At 35.2% G+C, this 19,524-nt stretch overlaps 3 protein-coding genes across 4 annotated transcripts in view; 2 read left to right on the top strand and 1 right to left on the bottom strand.

Moving 5' to 3' along the window:
* The window catches only part of LOC148997182 (prostaglandin F2 receptor negative regulator-like), an 84,235-nt gene that overhangs the window by 63,061 nt on the left and 1,650 nt on the right, over positions 1–19,524 (bottom strand). The gene's annotated exons all lie outside the window — the stretch shown is intronic.
* On the top strand, positions 11,579–15,295 carry LOC148997185 (uncharacterized). The gene is made up of 2 exons (XM_089132859.1): positions 11,579–11,598; positions 12,595–15,295. Exons 1-2 carry the CDS (start codon positions 11,579–11,581, stop codon positions 15,293–15,295), a joined length of 2,721 nt encoding a protein of 906 aa, XP_088988985.1.
* Positions 15,596–19,353, top strand: LOC120480959 (uncharacterized). The gene is made up of 9 exons (XM_089132860.1): positions 15,596–15,647; positions 16,402–16,580; positions 16,739–16,873; positions 16,955–17,023; positions 17,332–17,423; positions 17,986–18,112; positions 18,465–18,585; positions 18,797–18,870; positions 19,243–19,353. The coding sequence occupies exons 1-9, from the start codon at positions 15,596–15,598 to the stop codon at positions 19,351–19,353; spliced, it is 960 nt and encodes a 319-aa protein (XP_088988986.1).

A 19,524-nucleotide genomic window follows, 5' to 3' on the forward strand; every position in this document is an offset into this window, starting at 1 on the left:
TATGAGGTGTGTGTACTGTATGGGACGTCCCCTACATGAACTGACAGTTATTGTTTTCTACTTATTAGAAATAAGGTATTTATGGGCCACTGAAGTCGAACAATGGGACATTCCTCCAAAATGCTACAGTAAAATGGTTTGATATGAGGTGTGTGTACTGTATGGGACGTCCCTATAAGAACTGACCGTTAGTTTTTTCTACTTGTTAGAAATTAGGTATTTATGGACCTCTGAAGTAGAATAATGGGACCTTTCTCCAAAATGTTACAGTAAAAGGGTTTGTTATGAGGTGTGTAAACTGTATGGGACGTCCCCTACAAGAACTGACCGTTTTTTTTACTACTTATTAGAAATGAGGTACTTATGGGCCTCCAAAATTGAATAATGTGACATTTCTCCAAAATGCTACAGTAAAATGGTTTGATATGAGGTGTGTATACTGTATGGGACCAGAGTATGTGAGCGGAGTGGAGTGGGAGCGGAGCGAGGAGTGGAGCGGCATGATTTTGAATGGAGCGCGGAGCGGATTTTTTAAAAGTCGGAGCGTCGTGGTTTTCACTCGCTCCGAGCGCGCTCCACTACCGCTCTATCACGAGGACAATTCATGCCAACGGCTCATTATAGAACTGCATTTTTAGTAAGGATTCACGTGTTAAACACATTACGCTAGCATGATACAGATGGATCACTCAAATCAGAAAAAAATGTGAGGGTTATGATGACGCCGATGGACATGAGTGGCTGCGGGAGGTTATTATCAAGCCTGTACTGAATATGAGCGGGAAAGTGCGAATCTATAGCACACATTTTATTTCTCGTGCCTATTATTATATGCCAAAAAATTGTTTGTGCGTGCAAATGACGCACACTAAACCCCTTGGTTAGGATGGGTGTGAAGTGCGTTCTTGCCATTAAGTGCGTATCGTAGGCTATGCCCACGAGAAATAAAATATAGATAGCCTACGCACTTTCATGAGATGGGGCGCTGGATCGGGCGGGGTGAAAGCACATTTTAAACAGGTAACACTTATTCACCAACGCAATCGCTTTCTCACTAATGCATTGCATTCAAACAAATGTAATCATACAGTCGGCTATCTGTCAGTATTTGATTTTAAATGAGCATGAATCTGTGAGAAATGTAGCGACCCGTAGATAATTAACCGATGAAAACGTAGTTATTTTCTTCTTTCCAAACAAAATGTGCTCTGCAAAAAGCAGCAATGATATTTAATTTATAATGCTGATAACCTGTAATAAGCATGTCATATTTGCACACTATCCAAATCCAATAAACAACATTGCAACTATTCTCCTAACGTTGTTTTTTTTATTTATTTACTATGCCTATGTATCTATTATGATGAGGAGACATTTTGTGAGATTTTAAAGCATACTTAAATACTTTATTCGGAATTTCCTTGGGGAGCGAAAACGGAGCGGTGTTTCTGATATCAGTGAGCGAGGAGTGGAGCGGGAGCGGTAAATGGTGAACCCGGAGTGGAGCTGGAGCGGAGTGATTATATAATGCTTGGAGCGTGGAGGGGAAATTGTTGCCGCTCCACTCCGCTCACATACTCTGTATGGGACGTCCCTTACAAGAACTGACCGTTATTTTTTACTACTTATTAGAAATGAGTTATTTATGGGCCTCTGAAGTCAAATAATGCGATATTTCTCCAAAATGCTGCAGTAAAATAGTTTGATATGAGGTTTGTGTACTCTATGGGATGTCCCATATAAGAACTGACAGTTATATTTTTCTACTTATTAGAAATGAGGTATTTATGGCCCTCTGAAGTCGAATAATGGAACATTTCTCCAAAATGCTACAGTAAAATTGTTTGATATGAGGTGTGTGTACTGTATGGGACGTTGCCTACAAGAAGTGATTGTTGTTTTTTCTACTTATTAGAAATGAGGAATTTATCAGCCTCTGAAATCAAATAATGTAACATTACTCCAAAATGCTACAGTAAAATTATTTGATATGAGGTGTGTGTACTGTATGGGACGTCCCCTACAAGAACTAACCGTTATTTTTTACTACTTATTAGAAATGAGGTATTTATGGGCCTCCAAAATCGAATAATGTGACATTTCTCCAAAATGCTACAGTAAAATGGTTTGATATGAGGTGTGTATACTGTATGGGACGTCCCCTACAAGAACTGACCGTTATTTTTTACTACTTATTAGAAATGAGTTATTTGTGGGCCTCTGAAGTCAAATAATGCGACAATTCTACAAAATGCTGCAGTAAAATAGTTTGATATGAGGTTTGTGTACTGTATGGGACGTCCAATATAAGAACTGACAGTTATTTTTTTCTACTTATTAGAAATGAGGTATTTATGGCCCTCTGAAGTCGAATAATAGAACATTTCTCCAAAATGCTACAGTAAAATTGTTTGATATGAGGTGTGTGTACTGTATGGGACGTCGCCTACAAGAAGTGATCGTTGTTTTTTTCTACTTATTAAAAATGAGGAATTTATCAGCCTCTGAAGTCAAATAATGTAACATTACTCCAAAATGCTACAGTAAAATGGTTTGATACGAGGTGCGTATACTGTATGGCAGCCTTTCTCAAACTTTTTTCAGTCAGGGCACCTTTCAAAAGTGCATAAAATCTCAAGGCACCCCAGTGTAAAATATAATTTAAAAACACTGCATAACCCAAATGTAAATGCAAATGTCTTGTTTAGTTAGACAGAACAGTAATGAACATAGCATAATATGAACTGTAAATAACAATAATAATAAAAACTGTATAGTACCTTTAAAAACAAAGGTTAGTAAGGTAATTCACAAAATAATTAATCAGAGACACAAATGCCATAAAACCGTAAGAGGTGGACCGCCCAATACAAAAACCCAATAACAAATCCAGACCAGGAGAACTCAAATGAAGTGCAGGATGCAGTTAAAATAAAATAAAAAGGGAAAGACATTAATATACATACATACATATATATATATATATATATATATATATACAATGCAATAAGAAAAAGATGCATGTTAAAAAAATGCACCAGAGATAAGCAGGAATGTTTTTCAATATAGTGCTTGTTTTTTTTTATCCGTGCCATGCACATGCACACACACACACACACACATACACATACAGCCACACACACAAACAATAATCCACAACGAGAGAGGGAGAACGATCTACATGCGTGCATGCAGCGCGTATACGCGCTTACACAAGCCGGGGGTGGGGGTGACCACAATCGAGACGTGAGCCTGGTGCGACGCACACAGCCGCCCTATCCTGGCAGGGTTGGATGAGAGGTGGTCAGGTGTCTTTTAAGTTTGCGGAATCATCCCTTGGTTTGATAGTTTCATCCCATATATTAGACACAACGGGAGAGGGCATGTTGCATCCCCAGTACTGAGGAAGTAGGCTGAGGCTCCATTTCACAGAAAAACTGTCCGGTTCTTGGGGGGATTTTCTTTAAAAAAAAAAAAAAAAAAAGATCCATGATGCTGTAACTAAAGTGACCTAAATTTACGTTTATTTTTACGTTTCTGTCAGTCTGAGGTGTTGTTGCTATAACGCGTTGCTATGGATTGCGTCACTTCCGTCAAGTTTCGTGTCTTGCGAGATGGATTTTTATGCTTAATTTTATATATTTATCTAAAATGAATTTACAATTTTATTAATACGTTCATATGTTTAAAAAGAAGAATGTAAATATGTAAATTTAAATATATTTATATATGAAATGTCAGTTGTTTATTTATTTATTTATTTTTTTTAGCCTACGTAATTTTTTGGCGGCACCCCAGACACAGTCAGGGGGCACCCCAGTGTGCCGCGGCACCCACTTTGAGAAAGGCTGCTGTATGGGATGTCCCGTATAAGAACTGACCGTTATTTTTTTCTACTTATTGAAAATGAGGTATTTATGGGCCTCTGAAGTTGAATAATGGGACATTTCTCCAAAATGCTACAGTAAAATGGCTTGATATGAGGTGTGTAAACTGTATGGGAAGTCCCCTACAAGAACTGACAGTTATTTTTTACTACTTATTAGAAATGAGGTATTTATGGGCCTCTAATGTTGAATAATGTGACATTTCTCCAAAATGCTACAGTACAATTATTTGATATGAGGTGTGTATACTGTATGGGACGTCCCGTATAAGAACTGACCGTTCATTTTTTCTACTTATTAGAAATGAGGTATTTATGGGCCTCTAAAGTCAAATAATGTGACATATTTGTCCAAAATGCTACAGTAAAATGGTTTGATATGAGGTGTGTATACTGTATGGGACGTCCCGTATAAGAACTGACTGTTCGTTTTTTCTACTTATTAGAAATGAGATATTTATGGCCCTCTGAAGTCGAATAATGGGACATTTCTCCAAAATGCGACAGTAAAATGGTTTGATATGAGGTGTGTATACTGTATGGGACGTCCCGTATAAGAACTGACTGTTCGTTTTTTCTACTTATTAGAAATGAGGTATTTATGGCCCTCTGAAGTCGAATAATGGGCCATTTCTCCAAAAGGCTGCAGTAAAATAGTTTGATATGAGGTGTGTGTACTGTATGGGACGTCCCGTACATGAACTGACAGTTATTGTTTACTACTTATTAGAAATGAGGTATTTATGGGCCTCTAAAGTCAAATAATGTGACATATTTGTCCAAAATGCTACAGTAAAATGATTTGATATGAGGTGTGAATACTGTATGGGACGTCCCGTATAAGAACTGACTGTTCGTTTTTTCTACTTATTAGAAATGAGGTATTTATGGCCCTCTGAAGTCGAATAATGGGACATTTCTCCAAAATGCGACAGTAAAAAGGTTTGATAAGTGGTTCGTATACTGCATGGGACGTCCTGTAGAAGAACTGACCGTTAGTTTTTTTCTACGTATTAGAAATTAGGAATTTATAGGCCTCTGAAGTAGAATAATGTAACATTTCTCCAAAATGCTGCAGTAAAATGGTTTGATAAGAGGTGTGTATACTTTATGGGACGTCCCGTATAAGAACGGACCATTAATTTTTTCTACTTATTAGAAATGAGGTATTTATAGGCCTCTGAAGGCAAATAATGTGACATATTTGTCCAAAATGCTACAGTAAAATGGTTTGATATGAGGTGTGAATACTGTATGGGACGTCCCGTATAAGAACTGACTGTTCGTTTTTTCTACTTATTAGAAATGAGGTATTTATGGCCCTCTGAAGTCGAATAATGGGACATTTCTCCAAAATGCGACAGTAAAAAGGTTTGATAAGTGGTTCGTATACTGTATGGGACGTCCTGTATAAGAACTGACCGTTAGTTTTTTTCTACTTATTAGAAATGAGGTATTTATGGCCCTCTGAAGTCGAATAATGGGACATTTCTCCAAAATGCGACAGTAAAAAGGTTTGATAAGTGGTTCGTATACTGTATGGGACGTCCCGTATAAGAACTGACTGTTCGTTTTTTCTACTTATTAGAAATGAGGTATTTATGGCCCTCTGAAGTAGAATAATGTAACATTTCTCCAAAATGCTGCAGTAAAATGGTTTGATAAGAGGTGTGTATACTTTATGGGACGTCCCGTATAAGAACTGACCTTTCGTTTTTTCTACTTATTAGAAATGAGGAATTTATAGGCCTCTGAAGTAGAATAATGTAACATTTCTCCAAAATGCTACAGTAAAATGGTTTGATATGAGGTTTGATATGATTTTTTTCTGCTTATTAAAAATGAGGTATTTATGGGCCTCTGAAGTCAAATAATGGGACATTTCTCCAAAATGCGACAGTAAAATGGTTTGATGTGAGGTGTGTGTACTGTATGGGACGTCCCGTATAAGAACGGACCATTAATTTTTTCTACTTATTAGAAATGAGGTATTTATAGGCCTCTGAAGGCAAATAATGTGACATTTCTCCAAAATGCTACAGTAAAATGGTTTGATATGAGGTGTGTATACTGTATGGGACGTCCTGTATAAGAACTGACCGTTATTTTGTTCTACTTATTGAAAATGAGATATTTATAGGCCTCTGAAGTCAAATAATGTGACATATTTGTCCAAAATGCTACAGTAAAATGGTTTGATATGAGGTGTGTATACTGTATGGGACGTCCTGTATAAGAACTGACCGTTATTTTGTTCTACTTATTGAAAATGAGATATTTATAGGCCTCTGAAGTCAAATAATGTGACATATTTGTCCAAAATGCTACAGTAAAATTGTTAGATATGAGGTGTGTGTACTCTATGGGATATCCTGTATAAGAACTGACCATTATTTTTTTCTACTTATTCGAAATGAGGTATTTATGGCCCTCTGAAGTCGAATAATGGGACATTTCTCCAAAATGCTACAGTAAAATAGTTTGATATGAGGTGTGTGTACTCTATGGGAAGTCCCGTATAAGAACTGACCGTTATTTTTTCTACTTATTGAAAATGAGGTATTTATAGACCTCTGAAGTCGAATAATGGGTTATTTTTAAAAATGCTACAGTAAAATGGTTTGATATGAGGTGTGTGTACTGTGTGGGACGTCCCGTATAAGAACTGACCATTATTTTTTTCTACTTATTAGAAATGAGGTATTTATGGCCCTCTGAAGTCGAATAATGGGTTATTTTTAAAAATGCTACAGTAAAATGGTTTGATATGAGGTGTGTGTACTGTGTGGGACGTCCCGTATAAGAATTGGCCATTAGTATTTTCTACTTATTAGAAATGAGGTATTTATGGGCCTCTGAAGTCGAATAATGGGACATTTCTCCAAAATGCTACAGAAAAATGGATTGATATGAGGTGTGTGTACTGTATGGGACGTCCCGTATAAGAACTGACCATTATTTTTTTCTACTTATTAGAAATGAGGTATTTATGGCCCTCTGAAGTCGAATAATGGGTTATTTTTAAAAATGCTACAGTAAAATGGTTTGATATGAGGTGTGTGTGGGTCAATGACGTATAAGGCCTTTGAGAGGCCCATTTTTAAAATACTTGAAATAATAATATATTTGTCTATTTTCTAAACATGTGGACTGTAGTCTACACATGCATGTGTGTGAAAACTTTAAACAAAGATATTTTAGTGCTTTTAAACTCAAATGAATAGGGCAATGACCTTAAAAAAGTCATTTGGGGCGACCGCAATTTATCTTATAATTAATAGATTTTCTTTGCATAAGTTATATTTTAAGAAGTATCAGTAATTAATTGAACTGTTTAAGAAAGATATAATCATGTGTCCTTTCATTTATTGCAAATTATGTTAAATACATTTTTATCTATAATGGCAGTGTCACCCTCATAAAGCAATTACATATTTTTTTTACTCATATAATCCATAAAACTGATTTAAAATGTGTAGATATAGTATCCACTCATTGATGTTATACCAATGAATTATATTTCAACCATAATGGACAGACATTATTTTTTGAATTTACTGCAGAATTGAATATAGTTGGTTACCCCACATGATAAATGGTCGCCCCACATGATGAAAAACAGCAGGCAATTAAGACTATTCAATGATTTTGATAGTTAAAACACATTTAATGGAATTTTATGAAGAATCAGCATATTTAATGAAATTTTATGAAGAATCAGCATATCCATTTTATTTGACACATTTCATAACATTAACAGTTTCCTCACTATTTCATTTGACACAAAACCATCATATAAAAATTTTCAATACTAATGCATTAAACGCTTGGACAAAACATTGAACAGCATTTTCCTTTTTCATTTTCATTTCATTAATCACTTAAACATACAATGTTTGCATTTTCATTACTATTTTCATTTAACAGTTGAACGTAGCAGCATTCTGCAGACACATTGAACAGCATTTTCCGCTGCCTGTAGCGAGCAGTCTTTTCTTTGCTTGTTAGTGGGGCCATCTAGAAAAAAAAGTATATTTAAACATACACAGAGTTAGAAAAAGAATTGGAAAAAGTAGAATGAATGCTTAATATCACACATTTCTTTGATAAAAAACATAATAATCAAAAAGAAGTAAGCTTAGTCCTCTGAAGGGAAATTATTGAAATTTAGAAAAAATATGTGGTGAAATGTAAAAAGTTATTTAAAACAACTAAATGCATATAATGAATGTAAACATTTGCATACAGAAACTACAAATACATGATATGTGTTTTCTATTATTTAAGCAATCAGTGGCGGTCGCCCCACATGATGCTCGGTCGCCCCAGATGATATTTTCAAGTTTAATCAAGTATAACAGGCTAATGCTTAGCTATAGAGCCCAAGTTAGCTTCTTCTCACCACATATCACTGACAAATTTACAATTTACAAATTTTAAAATAAAGATTTGCGTATAAAACTTATAATTTACAGTTTTAGGTTGGTCGCCCCACATGATATCAAAATGTGACGTATACACTGCAGCAGTTTTAAAGAGGATTTGTTTGTAAAAATGAGAGTGACAACTCACCTGCTAGTTGTCTCTGTGGGACCCTCACCATGAGGCTGGCTGATGCAACATCCTCTTTGAGATGATTATCAGAATATAAGTCCCTTATTTGTATTTTCTTGATGGTCGCCCCAGATGATATTTCAGATAATGAACATCTTCGGACAAGATTTGTTTGTTTATTATGATTGAAATGTGTGTACAAATGTTTCATAACTTTGTCAATCAATGGAAAACAAGTTTAAAATTATGCCAAATAGGGTAAGGATTATATTTAAATTATTTTAGTTTGATTTAAAACCAGTTATCCAAACAGAAGTCAAGGCCGGACGGTCGCCCCACATGTTGTTTTCACACTTCAGGTGGCAGAAAATGCCAATAAACCAATTGTTTTTAAAGAAATAAGAGTGGGCATATGTATAAGGGAGGTGGTAGACATACATGTTATAATTTTTTTAATTTTAATGTTTATTAATTGGTAAAAAGTTCAGTCGGACAGAAAAAGCAAGCGTCACGTCATTGACCCGTGTACTGTGTGGGACGTCCCGTATAAGAATTGGCCATTAGTATTTTCTACTTATTAGAAATGAGGTATTTATGGGCCTCTGAAGTCGAATAATGGGACATTTCTCCAAAATGCTACAGTAAAATGGTTTGATATGATTTGTGTATACTGTATGGGACGTCCCGTACATGCCCTGACCATTGTTTTTTTCTACTTATTAGAAATGAGGTATTTATGGACCTCTGAAGTAGAATAATGGGTCATTTCTCAAAAATGCTACAGTAAAATGGTTTGATACGAGGTGCGTGTACTGTGTGGGACGTCCCGTATAAGAACTGACCTTTATTTTTTTCTACTTATTAGAAAAGAGGTATAATGGCCCTCTGAAGTCAAATAATGTAACATTACTCCAAAATGCTGCAGTAAAATTGTTTGATATGAGGTGTATATACTGTATGGGATGTCCCCTACAAGAACTGACAGTTATTTTTTTCTACTTATTAGAAATAAGCTATTTATGGCCCTCTGAAGTTGAATAATGGGACATTTCTCCAAAATGCTACAATAAGATTGTTTAATATGAGGTGATACTGTATGGGACGTCACCTATAAAAATTGGCCATTAGTTTTTTCTTATTACAATTTTTTTTGTAACAGACAGACAGACAGACAGATAGAAAGAAAGAAAGAAAGAAAGAAAGGTTATGAATATATAGATAGAAATAAAGAAAAATATAGATAGATAGATAGATAGATAGATAAAGAAAGAGAAAAAGAAAGATAAAGAAAGAAAGAAAGAAAGAAAGAAAGAAAGAAAGAAAGAAAGAAAGAAAGAAAGAAAGAAAGAAAGGTTATGAATATAGATAGAAATAAAGAAAAAGATAGATAGATAGATAGATAGATAGATAGATAGATAGATAGATAGATAGATAGATAGATAGATAGATAGATAGATAGATAGGAAGAAAGAAAGAAAGAAAAAAAGAAAGAAAGGTTATGAATATATATATAGAAATAAAGAAAAATATAGATAGATAGATAGATAGATAGATAGATAGATAGATAGATAGATAGATAGATAGATAGATAGATAGATAGATAGATAGATAGATAGATAGATAGATAGATAGATAGATAGATAGATAGATAGATAGATAGATAGATAGATAGATAGATAGATAGATAGATAGATAGATAGATAGATAGATAGATAGATAGATAGATAGATAGATAGATAGATAAAGAAAGAAAGAAAGAAAGAAAGAAAGAAAGAAAGAAAGAAAGAAAGAAAGAAAGAAAGAAAGAAAGAAAGATTATGAATATATAGATAGAAATAAAGAAAAAGATAGATAGAAAGAAAGAAAGAAAGAAAGAAAGAAAGAAAGAAAGGTTATGAATATATAGATAGAAATAAAGAAAAAGATAGATAGATAGATAGATAGATAGATAGATAGAAAGAAAGAAAGAAAGAAAGAAAGAAAGAAAGAAAGAAAGAAAGAAAGAAAGAAAGAAAGAAAGAAAGAAAGAAAAAGAAAGAAAGAAAGAAAGAAAGAAAGAAAGAAAGAAAGAAAGAAAGAAAGAAAGAAAGAAAGAAAAAGAAAGAAAGAAAGAAAGAAAGAAAGAAAGAAAGAAAGAAATATCGATCCGGGCAACTCAAGCGCTCTGAAGCGCGTTCTTCCTCTGCTGTGACTGAAATTACCGTTCAAACTGCGGCTGGCTTGACCGCGGTGGTTTACAGTCTCCTAATAGTCATTTAATGTTTGATTTTAAGGTCATTTGAATGGTAAACTTAGGAACTTAAACCTGTTTTTCAAACATCATGATTAGTATGGCCTATCAGTGGTTTTTGATATGTATTTCACTACTCTATGGGACCATACACAAAATATGACAATATTTAAAGCTCAATAGCATTTGAAGACCATGACTTACAGTCATAAAACATACTGTACAATGTTCACCCAGGTCTCAGGTATGATGCACACCTTTTAGTTTTTTGATATTTATAACAATAAACTTTTAAATCATATGTAAATATTGATATGTATTTCACTAATGTATGGGATCATACACAAAATATGACAATATTTAAAGCTCAATAGCATTTGAAGACAATGACTTATAGTCATAAAACATACTGTAAAATGTTCATCCAGGTCTCAGGTATGATGCACACCTTTTAGTTTTTTGATATTTATAACAATAAACTTTTAAATCATATGTAAATATTGATATGTATTTCACTACTGTATGGGACCATACACAAAATATGACAATATTTAAAGCTCAATAGCATTTGATGACAATGACTTACAGTCATAAAACATACTGTAAAACGTTCATCCAGGTCTCAGGTATGATGCACACCTTTTATATTTTTGATATTTATAAATGTCATATGTCCTGGTGAGGGACTTCTGAGTTCTAGAAACTGTCTTGATTGACTCTGAGCCCCTCCCCCGTTGATATACAATGGGGGAGGGGCTCAACAGTCAGTTAAGAAAGACTTGCATGTTGTTAGCATACTGCAGTTATAGGCATCATGGCCAGATATAAAAAAGGGAAACACAAAAAAGAAAATGATCTTTGGACAAAGGCTGGTGGCAGAAAAAAAATTATTCAGACATTTTTCAGACATGGTGTGGGAAAAGGACAGGTAAAGTGGTCCACCCTTGCTGTAGCCGTTTTCAACTCCCACTCACCGGACAAGAAACTGGCTAAATGGCTGCAAACTGTTTGGACCGAGGACAGAAAAGGTGTTCGAGAACAGGTGCTTCAAACAGGCAGTTCTGGTAAATATCATATTTATTTGAGTATGTATTTTTCTCAGTTTTAGGGGGGTTCTCAGGTTTAGGGGATAGCTAAATATAAATATATTGCTACCTAGTATATAGTACCTAGCTTAACTGAGCCATGTGCCATAAGTAATTAAGCAGCTTGGCCTAAGCACACATAGCTTATTACCATCATAGTTATTACCCTGTAATCAATGTCTTATTACACAAGCACTTACTGCCACTACCAAAATAACAAGAATCAATCGTGTAAATGCTATATATGTATTGATATTGGTATTGGCAGTAAATGTGTTTATATATATATATATATATAGTGGAAGTTAGTGTGTGTAAGTACATGTGTGTTCAGAAAGACATTAGTTGCATAATAATTATGAAGGTAATGGCATGCTAATAGGCAACTAGTTAATAATAAACTACTTTTACAGCATATTACCATCGTATTTATTAGCTTGTGACTAGTGTCTTATTACTCAAGCAATAAATGCTTATTGATAGAAGTTGTTAAGTTTAGAATTAAGTGATGTTATGGTTAGGGTAAGAATATGGGCATGCAGAATAAGGCATCAATATGTGCATTATAATAGTAATAGTAAAATGCAAGCTATTAAGCAATTAGAGAAAATGCAGTTAGGGATTGACTCAAATTATTATTATTTTTTATTTATTTAAAGATAGGGAAAATTTTGAGAAAAATTATGAAGTTGATGAGGCAAGTGAAGGGACAAAGGAAAGAAGGGATGAAGACTATACTTGTGACAGTGAAGATGCCAGGAACAGCACTGGTGATAAAGATGAAAATGAGAATATTATTAATAAAAAAAGTTCAGGGCACAGTAAGCTGATCGGTACAGACAGAAAAGAAGGGACGAGGATCACACTAGTGACAGGAAAGATGAGGCTGGAGACAGAAACAAAAGTGCAGACGAAGATGAGGATGATGATACGACTTCAGGGCACAGTAGGCTGATCGGTACCGAGGAAAGAAGGGACGAGGATCACACTAGTGACAGGAAAGATGAGGCTGGAGACAGAAACAAAAGTGCAGACGAAGATGAGGATGATGATACGACTTCAGGGCACAGTAGGCTGATCGGTACCGAGGAAAGAAGGGACGAGGATCACACTAGTGACAGGAAAGATGAGGCTGGAGACAGAAACAAAAGTGCAGACGAAGATGAGGATGATGATACGACTTCAGGGCACAGTAGGCTGATCGGTACCGAGGAAAGAAGGGACGAGGATCACACTAGTGACAGGAAAGATGAGGCTGGAGACAGAAACAAAAGTGCAGACGAAGATGAGGATGATGATACGACTTCAGGGCACAGTAGGCTGATCGGTACCGAGGAAAGGAGGGACGAGGATCACACTAGTGACAGGAAAGATGAGGCTGGAGACAGAAACAAAAGTGCAGACGAAGATGAGGATGATGATACGACTTCAGGGCACAGTAGGCTGATCGGTACCGAGGAAAGAAGGGACGAGGATCACACTAGTGACAGGAAAGATGAGGCTGGAGACAGAAACAAAAGTGCAGACGAAGATGAGGATGATGATGATGAGACAGACACGGGAAAATGGAGGAAAACAAGACCAGGTCCAAAGAGTTTTGTAGTGGCCATAAAAACAAAAACCTGGAAAAAAATAAAACCACATGCAGGCCTAACTCAGTTACAACAGCCCTGGACAGATGTCTTGTATGAAGCATTCACAAAAGTAAATCCCTGCTGTGTACTGGCATTTAAATATCAGCATGTAAAATGCAGGAAAAGTCGTAAAAAAAGAGCACCTTATTTCAAGGCACTTGCCAACTGTACTTTTGAAGACTGCTCAGCAAAATACAAATTTACCATTCATACAAAGCCCAAACCATGCCAGAAGCAAATTGACATCCATGTTTTACGAATTGGCGAAGTGACCCACAAAGAAAAAGATTTAAAATTCAGAAATGCCAAATTCACCAAAAGAGGCAAAATTGCTGCAGCATTAGAAAAAGGAGTAAGCCAGCACTACTATAAATCACTGAGAAACACACCACCAGACGAGATCTTGGCTGGCAACATCTCCAGATGCCTTTCTATGGATGTCTTAAGGGTAATATCTAGTGAAGTCAGGAAAAGCACCAGACTCCACGATGATGTTATCATGGAGATGATGCTCTGTCAGAAGATAATGAAGGAGTGCAGTGGTACTACTTCTCAAGTGGCAGGCTATATTCAACACTTACAAGTAGACCCATTTGGTGTCCACTTGTACACAGATTGTGGCCTACGAATACTGGCAGATCATTTAAAAAACTCAGCCCCAGTCACATTGCATCTAGATGCTACAGGCAGTGTCATGTCACGCATCCCGAATCAAACCAAAAGGATCCTCTATTATGCTCTTGTTCTCCCTGGAAAGGGGAAGGATAAGCCACCTCTTCCTGTGTCTGAGTTCGTATCAAATGAGCACTCCATACCAACTCTCACATTTTGGCAGATGGAAACACTGAGACAACTGGGCCAGATAACAACACGGAAGGTCCACCAGGTTGAGACTGATTTTAGTTGGGCACTCATTGGTAGTGTCCTTCTGGCCTTCAATAAAGAAAACGTCTCATCCTACTTAAACAGAGCACATTTGATTGTCAGCCAAAAAGTGAAAATTTCATTCAATTTCAAAGTGATCCATCTTTGTTCTTCTCATATAATAAAGGCTGTAACTCAAGGATTTTCTAAGAAAACTGGCGAGTATGCTGTAAAGGAATATGCCACCTATTGTTTTGGCCTTCTTCTTAACAGCACCACCCTACAAGAAGCACTTAACCACTTTCAGGATATGGCTTTGTTGTTCATGTCAGCAAACAAGTCCAATGCAGTTATGGCAGCAAAGAACACACTGGACCAAAAAATCCTGAAGTCCAGTCCTACTACTATGGTTGAAACACTTCCACCATACGTAGAAGACATGGAGAGGAGCAGCAACATCAAGACAATATGTGGCACATCTCCCTTCACACGCTTATTCAATGGTGTTCTAGAGAAGAACAGGTCCACACAGACAGAGAGTGGCACAAATAATGAATTCTACTGCCCAGGGATCATCAATTTCCTCATGACCAACTACATGGGCATTTTCCCCCTTTGGAGTGGCTTGTTGCTTGGGGACCTGAGCAGATTCTCCAAAGAGAGACCTAAAGAAATCAAAACAAGGGAGACAAATTGCCATGTGGAGCAATGGTTCTCAATCGTGAAGAATCACATATTACACAGAAAGAGGTTCCTGCGGCCAGCTGATTTCATTACAAAGATGTTTAACTCTCTGCAAGGAAGGTATACACAACATCAGATGATGCATAATCTTGGTAGTCTGTCCCAAGTTGAATCTCCAAAGCAACAGACCATTGACCAACAAGAGGAGCAATGGGCCAAGAGATCCCTATCTGAAAGATCAGTGAAACATCATTCAAAGTATTTTGATCCACCAGAAGTAGTGCCCCAACCAAAACGACGCAAAACAAAGAAAACATCAGAGGGTCATTCAGAGGTCACATCAGCCCAGGTATTATGAAATTCTCAATCATGCCATAAAGCTTTTGTTCATATTACTGTAACTCATAACACATTTAATATTATCTATCTATCTATCTATCTATCTATCTATCTATCTATCTATCTATCTATCTATCTATCTATCTATCTATCTATCTATCTATCTATCTATCTATCTATCTATCTGTCTGTCTGTCTGTCTGTCTGTCTGTCTGTCTGTCTCTCTGTCTATCGATCTATCTATCTATCATCAGATGAAAACATCAGTGGGACATCATTCAGATTTTGATCCACCAGAAGTAGTGCCCCAACCAAAAAGATGCAAAACAAAGAAAACATCAGAGGGTCATTCAGAGGTCACATCAGCCCAGGTAATATGAAATTCTCAATCATGCCATAAAGCTTTTGTTCATATTACTGTAACTCATAACACATTTAATATTATCTATCTATCATCTATCTATCTATCTATCTATCTATCTATCTATCTATCTATCTATCTATCTATCTATCTATCTATCTATCTATCTATCTATCTATCTATCTATCTATCTATCTATCTATCAGATGAAAACATCAGTGGGACATCATTCAGATTTTGATCCACCAGAAGTAGTGCCCCAACCAAAAAAACGCAAAACAAAGAAAACATCAGAGGGTCATTCAGAGGTCACATCAGCCCAGGTAATATGAAATTCTTAATCATGCCATAAAGCTTTTGTTCATATTACTGTAACTCATAACACATTTAATATTATCTATCTATCTATCTATCTATCTATCTATCTATCTATCTATCTATCTATCTATCTATCTATCTATCATCAGATGAAAACATCAGTGGGACATCAGTCAGATTTTGATCCACCAGAAAATAAGCCACCTAAAATAAGCCAAACAAAGAAAACATCCGAGGGTCATTCAGAGGTCACATCAGCCCAGGTATTATGACATTCTCAATAATGCCATAATCATGCTTTTGTTCAACAATTAAAAAAGATCAAATCATGAAATTAAGAACGAAAGATTTGTTACAGTAATAGCTGTTTGTAATTTATTAAAAAGACACAAGCGAGTGTGGATCTTTAATTCTTAATTTGAAAATAAAACTTGCTTACATTAAAGTAACTCATAAAATCTTTTACGTATATACAAATATCCCATTTCAGGTCAAAGCTCTGTGGTCAAAGAAAGCATGTGAGATAGTTGTTGCCATCATACTGTCAAAGGACAAAAAAAGGTCTTATATCCTGCATCATTCAGAGTTGAAAACACTCCAGCCACATAAATGGCTGATGGGGGAGGTAAGAAAAAATTATTCATATCTTTGGGAAATGCTTTGCAACTGAAAATTAATCTATGAACATATGGGAATATAGAAATTTAAAGATGACAATGTTATCAATGGCAATGAAACACTGAATGAAGAAATTATCATTAATTTTTCCTCTTTTGATCTTAGACAATCCAATGTTATTTGCATGTGTTAGTGAACAACAGTGACCAGGGACATAGAATTTATGTACTAGATCAATACACAGCAGATGTCATAATTAATGACGAAAGAGACAAAGTACGGAGAAACATTCTCTCAAAGGTAAACATGATCTTTATCTTTTATTATCTTTAATCATTTAAGACAGTTAATTAACAATGAAATGTATCAATGAAATTGCAGGTGGACTTTCATGACTACGAGGGAATTATAAGTTTCCTGAATGTCAACGAGAATCATTGGATGTTTTTGGTGAATACATTTTATGGTCCTTCTGTAATAGCCTACACTAGACATAGTTACTCTATTCTATAGAGGATGTTCATATTTCAGGTGAATTCAGATGAGCCAAGACTTCAAATACAAACCATTAAAATTCAAATATAAACAAACAAAGTCTGTGTCTACACCAGACACAAGAGGCTGGTGTGAATGAATGAATAAATGAAGTTTAGTTTCATGAAATGTAAATATGAAATTGATTTAACTATTTAGTTATCTATTATATGTTAATTATCTATTATCTATTTAGTTTCATCTTTTTTATTTATCTTGCACAGTATCTCCATGCAGAATCCAGCCAGGTGTTTGTGATAGATCCAAAGGGACATGATGAAGAAGCGAAATCCATGCATGCAGCCAGTAGATTTCGGTTAGATTTTTGCTTGTTATATGCCCCTAGTGGGAAGACACTTTTTTCTGTTTTCTTGGGGGAAACTAAACACATATTGTATATGAGATTTTAGACCAAAATGTTTGTAGTGCTCTTCAGAATCATCTTACTGTAAAAATGTAAAAATGTTACAATTTTTTATTTTTTTAAAATATATCCTTCCTGTTAGTGTTCCAGAGACAGGGTGTTCCTGTTGTGTAAGTGTACTAGCCTTCTCATAAGGTTTTTATTTCATTATATTTTACTTACAATAAATGTACCTATTAACTTTGAATGTATATAGCAAGCATCTTACAATCATTAAGTGTAAAGTGATATAAGACAATAATTATGGATAATAGAGAATTGACTGGACAATATAGGGAGAAGAGTGGGGATGTGATGGGGAAAATATGATCCGGGAAACAAACCTCTCACTGTAGAACAGCAGAAACGGATTTGTCTCTGATTTGTCACATTTCTCTAAATTTAGACTCAAAGTCAAACTCAAAGACTGACTACATTTAGTATGTTAATGATTGTCTTTATTTACACTGCCTAGAGAGTTCTTCAAGATGAGACGAATCTGTCTCAGTAAAAATGACTGGGCGGACATAAAATGGAATGGAGGACTAATTAACCATTCCAAACAAGGAGACGGGTACAGCTGTGGAGTGTTTGTAATGCAGGTTGGTTTTCCTCATTTAACTCTGGAAACAAAGTCTTATAATAAACTCTAACAGTTTTTATATTGTAAATTTGTGGTGCAAAATGTTGATTTGGTCTTAAATCAACGTGCACCAAGACAATAAAGCAGAATGGAAGTGGTAAATTGAGGCTATACTGTAAATGTAGTCAATTTTTTAGATTTAGTAGTCACTGTACATAATGATGATCCAAATAGTCTTCTAAATATAATTTATGGACTTAGATGTACAGTATGTATTTTTTATTTTTTTATGTATTGCTAATGTGGTGAAACAATCTCCCCTGAAAACAAACAAACAAAAAAAAACCCTGAACTTATCTTGAATTATGTAGATGGCAAAAGAGGTTGTTGGTGCTTTTCCAAGTATCCCTTGCCATTTTGCAATAAACTCAGCCAGGGAGCACATGAAACATCTGCGACTGACGATGACAGAGGAACTTCTGAAAGGCTCAGGTAATTTATTTATTGTACAAAAAGTGTCATAAAGTGTAGATTTGTTTTATCACATTAAGCCACACACTTTGTAACACCATACTATTCTTTTATACACGAGGAATGCAAGATCGATAAAAATTTAAGTAGTAAACATATGGTAATGTATTTTATACTATTTACAGTATGAACCATTTGTCAACACAACTAACAAATAACTCTGTGTTTTCAGTATTCAAGAGGGGACATTGTTGCTCATTATGTGCTGCCTCAAAACCCCCCAGTGGTGGTACAAAAACATTTTGGGTGGGTAATGTAGCACTGATTATACTGGTAGCACATTATAATAAGTACAGCAATAAAGTTAATAGACATTTTAAATTGTTATTTATTATTTATTATAATTTATAGTCAATTCGTAGTTTATACATTGCAGTCTCTACATTGTTAATTTTTAATAGGATATAAAGAAATTGTGAGTTCTTGATTCATTGTCACTGTAACACAATAATTATTGTTTAATCAGCTCGTAGTAAAAAAATAATAATAATTGATAATTAGGAGTACATTGTTCTCACTTTAGATTAGGTCACAAAACACTGGAAACTTAATTTGAATTGAGTAATAAAGTAATTGATTACTGAACAATTTGATAAGGTAACTATTATCTTTTGACAGATTGAATGTCACCGCTGCAAGAGGTGGTTCCATGTGGCATGCCTTTCTATGTCACGAAAGGAGCTTAAGAGAGTTCAGAAAGTTGACTGGAAGTGCTGCCTATGCAAATAATTGTGGATTGGTCATTGGTATTTGTTCAGTTCCCTACAATTACCAAAAAAGAGTCAAAGGCGAAAAAAGAGTCTTGTTGGAAGCTGACGGAAATAAAATAAAGAAAACTAAATAAACATGTTTGAAATATTAAAATATTTTGTATCATATTTTTTTTGCACCTGAGACCAT

This window comes from Pimephales promelas, chromosome 2, assembly GCF_988280905.1.
Source record: "Pimephales promelas chromosome 2, fPimPro1.hap1.1, whole genome shotgun sequence".
NCBI classification, from domain to species: Eukaryota; Metazoa; Chordata; class Actinopteri; order Cypriniformes; family Leuciscidae; genus Pimephales; species Pimephales promelas.

What these genes read in the sequence shown, in the direction of transcription:
- LOC148997185 (XM_089132859.1), top strand. Translation starts at nt 11,579, where the DNA reads ATGGTGTGGGAAAAGGACAG. An exon ending in ATGGTGTGGGAAAAGGACAG is followed by an intron (nt 11,599 to 12,594) that starts GTAAAGTGGTCC and finishes TGATCGGTACAG; the next exon opens with ACAGAAAAGAAGGGACGAGG.
- LOC120480959 (XM_089132860.1), top strand. Translation starts at nt 15,596, where the DNA reads ATGCAAAACAAAGAAAACATCAGAGGGTCATTCAGAGGTCACATCAGC. An exon ending in GGAGAAACATTCTCTCAAAG is followed by an intron (nt 16,874 to 16,954) that starts GTAAACATGATC and finishes ATGAAATTGCAG; the next exon opens with GTGGACTTTCATGACTACGA. An exon ending in GTGGAGTGTTTGTAATGCAG is followed by an intron (nt 18,113 to 18,464) that starts GTTGGTTTTCCT and finishes TGAATTATGTAG; the next exon opens with ATGGCAAAAGAGGTTGTTGG.